The 6,672-nt window shown below is 39.9% G+C and overlaps 1 protein-coding gene across 1 annotated transcript; it reads right to left on the bottom strand.

Annotated features, from left to right (window-relative positions):
- Positions 1 to 1,202: 1,202 nt before the first annotated feature.
- On the bottom strand, positions 1,203 to 5,572 carry LOC123470493. The gene is given in 2 exon segments (XM_045170794.1): positions 1,203 to 4,318; positions 4,320 to 5,572. Coding segments are annotated over 2 exon segments (1,833 nt in total). The 5' UTR covers positions 5,475 to 5,572; the 3' UTR covers positions 1,203 to 3,640.
- Positions 5,573 to 6,672: the final 1,100 nt, after the last annotated feature.

Raw genomic sequence — 6,672 nt, forward strand, 5'->3', positions numbered from 1 at the left:
ACAAATCCATGACAAGAGATGCAGTGGAGTCGAAGATAAAGAATTGGTTACGTCACTGCCCAAGGTATGCCTTCAAGAACAATGAAGATGGAAAAAATAATGGGGAAGACGAGCTCCGACAAGATGATAGCGATTACAATTGCTGACTAATTTATCATTTTCAACGTAAAGTGCGATTGCTAATGCACTGATTAAATTTCCTATTTTGATTTTCATATTGTGCCTGATCAGTTAAACTATTTTGAGTTTCATATTGTAATTGAATAATTTGACTATTTTGAGTTTCATATTGTACCTGAAGAGATAAAATAAATTTGGGTTTTTTTAGATAAATTACTGAGTCTTTTTATTTTATGGAAAATAGCGGGATTGCCGCAAATTCATCAATATATGCAGCGGAATAATTGAGAACGAATGAGGATACTATTCGTATACAAGACGTTTATTACGCATATCACTTGTTCCATTGACATCCCAATTCCGTCCGAATGACGTCCAAGGTCCATCCAATGGGACGAGATAGGTACGAGTATGGGATCTCGCCGAAGCGGACATTACCCGTACATAAAAGACGTCCAAGGAATGTAAACTTGGAAATCTGGTATGTTCCAAGTACATCTCAGACGTCTGAAAATGACGTGTTTTCGATGGCTCTGGGACGGCACGGTGTTATCTGGGGAGTAACTTTTCAAAGTTCTTCGCATCATCCAAATCCTTCATTGGCAACTGAAACAATTCCGTAATGGAAGATAAGTCCGGTTGGGATGGAGCACTGTCTTTCAACAGCAAAGTTAGCATGTCTAGCATCTCCCGCTGATTAGCTTCAAAACTTAAAAATAATACCTTGTTGAGTAAAAATATCCATTAACTGAAGCAAGAAACAGAGATAATATTTTCCAGCTTTCTCACACGTGGCAGAACACAGACGCTACAATCCAAGTCCAGAACGAGCGTAAACGTTGCCCAGCACTGTTTGATGAACAGTCAAGTAACAAAAATTTTCTTTAAATTACCAATAAACAATAAAAAATCTACAGCAAGAAAGATAATACAAATAGCAAATAAAAAATTATTCAAAAAATAATACAAAATGCTTACAAAATTTATTGAACTAGCCATCTAGTGAGCGAAACGTTAACTCTGTCGTAAAAGGCAGTGAGCAAATTTCGCCACACTGAACAAAGACAATGATAATAAAAAAGTTTTCTAAGTGTTGATAGAGAGCCAAAAGAAAAGAAATGGGACGGGCTAGGGACATCGACGGGGGACAAATGAAACATAGCAGAAAAACGGAAGTACTTCTTTTTCAAGGGATTCGATGGGAACATCTACTGGATGAATTCGTCACAGCGGTGCCATTAGTACGGCTTTGGAGCCACTATGGGACAACAATTGCTATCTGGGCAGGATGGTGTGTTTTTTAAAAGCAATTGTTGGAAACGTGAGGCTTGTGCTGTGCAATATGCTTTGAACAATTTAGTCTAACTTTTAGCTGCTTGTGCATTATACCGTAGTTTTTATGGTTGATGTTTCTTTAATTGTTGTGGTGATTATTTTGTAGTCGGCTTTGTTGTCGTGGTGGTACTTGAAGTAGACTAATGGATTTTTGTGTGGTGGGTGTGGTCAAGTTTTTGTTGTTTGATTTCTTTTCTCTTTTGATTAGAGGTGGTATAGGTGGGAGTGGTGTTTGAGGATATGAGTTGTATGTTGTTCTTTCTCCTCACACGATGGTGTTTTGATTTTGAATGAATTGTCCTTCCTGCTGTGTGTTGTTCAATAGTCCAAACGGGCTCTTGATTGGCTGATCAGTTCTCTCTTGCCATAGTGTGATTTGTTCCGCTACGCAGTTGAGGGTATGGTACTCCTTAATGGCGTACCATTTCCCTTCGCCTGTAGAGGTGGCTGGGAAACTCAGCCCTGGTGATTCAACTTGCATATTATTTTCATCGCACTTTTTGTCGTTGACCACCCCCTAGCATTCCAGAGGGGTTATTAGTTGTGTTTCCTGTAAATATATATTGTGTCGAAGGATCCATTTATTTTCTTCGTCTTGCTACGTTGTCTACATGTCCATCCTTTCCAAGTGGGTGCTGGTTTTTTCTTGGCCATCAATGTGTTGGTAAATTGAATCCTCGGTAAGTGTTGTGTTTCAGATTTGTCATGGTCAAAGTAGTAAGGTGATTCGATGTCCAGGATTCCTCGAATTTCCACGTTATTACATTTACAGACTATCGCGTAGATAGGGTAAGTATGGTTAAGTGAATGAAGGAAGCAAAGAAGGAGTAGTAGTGTTTGCATCTGTTAAGAAAATATTAGGATTTAGTAATGTTGTTCTTGATGACATCCTTCGTAAGTTGTTTCGGTGGTTTGTTAGATGGGGGTTTAGGATTCTGTCGTGGTATGGGTGGGGTATTGTGGGATCTGATTCTTCTTTTGTTGCCATTCCATTCATTTTTCTGCGGGATTTGATGTTGATTTTCCTTGGATGGATCGGCTGCTTTTTTCTCCGTCTTCCCAGACGGCGTTGGTGAGTTTTTGGTCGTCCTGCTTCAACATTCTCCGGAAGGTTGATTGAATTATTTATTATTTCTCCGTTTGTTGTTTCTTGTTTTCTTGGGATGTAAAGCTTTAGCGATAAGCATATGTACCACAGCTTTCAGTATTTATTTCATGGTGTGCTGGATTTCGTTGTTGATATCCGAGAAGTTTCGAGAAAATGGTCCATTCCATCTGTTTAAGAATTTTCCTGCTACTGGTGAACTTTTAGCAAAACAAAGTCACCTATGTTGTATTTAGCTGCTTTCGCGCCGATGTCGTAGTAGCTTTTCTGTGTAGTTTGAGTTTGAAGAGGTAATATCTTGCTAGTTTTTTAGCTCTTTCCCATTGCCGTGAATACATGACACTAGTGTAAAGCATTCTCCCTCTCGGGTGAATGGCTTTACGAATTAAGACAATTTGTTGTGTAAATAAACTCAGAGGCGTATTTACCCACAATGATGATTATGTATTACTAAGCTGAGGCCAAAGGTTTACAAAACGAGTAAGGATACATGGACGTGAGTCCAATTGGGAAACTGAGCGTGAGATTCGAGACAAAGTAATTTGATCTTACCGTGGTAGCGCGGGCGTACAAGCGTGAGGGAATAATAGGAGAAAACGGGAAACAATACTACTTGCCGACACGTATAGTATTTGGAGTACGTGTTGAGAAGATAATTCGAATACACACGATGCTCGGAGAGGAAAGAAGAACAAAATAAGTTGGAGGAATAACTAATGGATTAAAATGAATAAGCTAACACATCAAGATAAAAGTCTACTGTTCAAGAGTGACAATTCAAGCTAAAGGCGACTGAACGTCTTGCAAGCTGATACTTGTCTGACTCTTGTCAGAAAGTGGGTTCACCATGAAACGTCGCATCTTCGCATGTGGCGTGATGTTCGTGACGCGTAGGTGCGTCACACGCGTGAGTCAGAACCCGGAAGTTTTATCTAGGTCAACATGGTTGCACATGAAGCAACTAGCAAATACGTTTGTAATAGTGAATAAGAATATAATGTGAATATAAAATAAGCATAAGCAAATAGATCATATTGTGGGTATCTGCAAAGGTATATATATTTAGATGGCTTCGTTACATCACTCCCGGTTGCGTGAGATTACGTCCCGTAATCTCTCATTGAATTCGAAAGATCCGGAAGTTGCGGTGGTCGAAGTTCTCCATTTGGGACAGCATAGACTCCGAATCATTTCGAAAAATCCCAAGCAATAGCAGATACGCATGAGGACCACACCGGAGACACAGAGTAAACCGATGTAAAAATAATCCTTCAGTTTTCCCCACCAGCTGGTGTAGGTCCCGACATTGGATGCTGTTATCAAAACATTGGAGGTACTCAATGCTTCGCGTACCGAAGATATATCTTGTGAGTGTTCGTTCATAGCTGCCGCAATATCGGCCATGATATTCATGTGGTTAAGCATGGTATCACTGTATGCTGGGTTGCTTCGATGTTCGTAATCAGAAAATTTGACATCTTCGTAACGAAAGGAGTGGGCGAGTGACTGCTCCGGTAAAATAATATTTGCCTCGATTGGGTTCCAGGTGTTATTACGGAATGCGTACGGCTTGCCATTAAAGTTGACAAATCCATTGGTCCAATAACAGGGTGAAAATTTTACAAGTTCCCATCCATCAAGGTTTATTGTAAAATTTTGGAATTTTGGTTGTGGTCCGCAAGAGGTCACTACGGTGTCAAATGTGACATTTAATTCTTTGCATTGAATGACGACTGCCGTCCTACCCAAAGCTTGGGAGTTTCGTGCACTGGGGTAAATTTAATTGGGAAGCCGCTAACCATCCATTATATTGAGCGGCTGCGATAGCTCGTTCGTGTTTCGCCTTTCGGGAATCACATTGTAATATTTGAATTAGTCTCGCTAATTCATTCTCGTGATCGGTGAGTTGATCGCGAATATATTGTATATTAGCTGGTATACTGAAAATTTCAGCGTTAGGTGGCGGTGGTGTCGTTGTTGATGCTGAAGAAGAATTTTCCTTTATCTCTCCTGTCAAAAGGTATAATTTTGGTTGACCAACGACATCGTAAGCTGATGTACGGTTCGTACAATTGGGTTGAAGTGGAAGACAAGGAGGTCGAAGAGTTAAGTGAAAATCTAGTTGATTTTCGTCATCCTGTAGACGGAATGACTTTTCGCCTTCCAACTGTCTTGTTAGTGTACCGACACCAGATTCAACAAGTCGATTGATTGGTGCGGTGTGATGCGTGTAGGTAGTGTCCCATACCAATGTTAAATGATTATGTGACAAGTTACCTGCCGTCGCGGATGCTGTGCCAATAGGTGTCTGGAAGTTAGTGTCTTCACTTTGTTGATAAAGTTGCACTTTTTCAAGGACGCAGTTAGTAATTTGTGCTGTTACTGTACTCATCCAATATTTCAAAGGTGTTGGATCGTGATCGAATACATATTTATTATCCGAAGCTTTCATCTCATTTCCGTTGCACTTTTTATGGTTAATCATGTCGTTGCACTCTGAAGGTGTCGTATCGATGGAAATTTTGTCCGGCACAATCACTACCTGGCCGAAAAAACTCACAGTAGTGTGTTTAATGTTTTTCCATTTTGCGCAAATATATCCCGGAAAATGAGCTGCTGCCCGTTCTTCACTGTAAACACCGTATTTCACTTGAACACTATTTTTGTCAATTTCTTTTGGCCGGCAATTTGCGTCAGAGAATTGAAGAATTCCCATTCTTAATGGCTCTGAGCAATCGCAAACGGTTGTTTCAAAGGCTTGCGGACGAATCCAGCAAAGGCTTAGCAGTAGCAGAAATGGCAATGGCGACATTTCTATAGGCATAAGCAAAACAAAACAAAACAAAATTTTGGGAAAAATAGTACGTACAATAATGGAATAAAACAAAATAGACGAAACTTTTATGGTTTTCATACAAAACAAAAATAAAATCAAAGAATGAAAAGGGTAGCAAAAGATAAAAATGGGAGTAACGTATTCTAGGCTTAAAAATGTCAAAGATTTTCCGTCGGCTTTTGCTAAACACGCTACGGCAAAAGGATACGTAAATGAAATGTCTCATATTATAATTTGTTTAAGCATAAAGAGAAACAATATTGCAACAATTAATTAGTATTATTGGAAAGAGGGGAAGCTAAACATTATTATTGAAAAGAAAGAATTTAAAAATAAACATTCATTTGGCAAGGGGAATAGAAAAGAAACGTTAAAAAAATGTACGGCGAGAAAAAAAATTTAAGGATCATATGCGAAGTTGAGAATTTTCTAAGTCCAACACATGGGAAAGGGGTATGCACGGAAACAGAGGGGGGAGGGTGGTGTGAAATACTAGCAAGTGTGTAGGTGGCCTTGAAACATTCCTCAGTCCAAGTTCCACATTTTAGCGGGTAACGTAAGAAAAGGGGAGCAAAAGAAACGGTAAAATTAAGTGCGTGGGTGTGTGGGGAATGCTATAGCGTTGGTGCTGACGTTTGGGCGTGGCACATTGAAGTGGCATTATCGTAATACTGAAGGTATGGAAAGGTTTTCTATAACTTAACTATATGAAATATGGAATTATCGATATCATTTCTGATATCGTATTTATCGCTTATGTTTACTGATAACCTGCGTATATGCAGTTTTTGAACTGTCATATGCTGCCTAAAGTTATATGTCCTCAAATACGATAATGTCAATGATTATGGCAAATAACGATGGGTTTATAATTATAATATTAAATATTTGTTTGTAATTATTGTATTGGGAACCGAAATAAAAAGGTAAAATGAAAGAGATACAAATTGGGGGGGACATGAATATTTTAGTAGGGAGGGGGGTAGCGTTCTTGATTGCAATGTAGACATTTATCTTCATCTGCCCACGTCGCTGGTGGCCAGAATAACGGGGGATGACGGTTTGCCGGATCCAAGTCCAGGATTTCCTTCAATTTCTCCGTAGCCTTTCTCCATTTCTTCATTCGGATCAGCGCCACCAGCTGATCGGTGAAGGCGTTCGTTACGTAGTCCAATTCTTCAACCGCCTCGCGACGACTTTCTTGGAAGGCGGCGTTGTCGATCCGCGGTCTCTGCGCGGTTCCTCCACTAGCGGTTGGCGGATTCGAAGCGGGTCC

This window comes from Daphnia magna, linkage group LG3 (assembly GCF_020631705.1).
Source record: "Daphnia magna isolate NIES linkage group LG3, ASM2063170v1.1, whole genome shotgun sequence".
Lineage (NCBI taxonomy): Eukaryota > Metazoa > Arthropoda > Branchiopoda > Diplostraca > Daphniidae > Daphnia > Daphnia magna.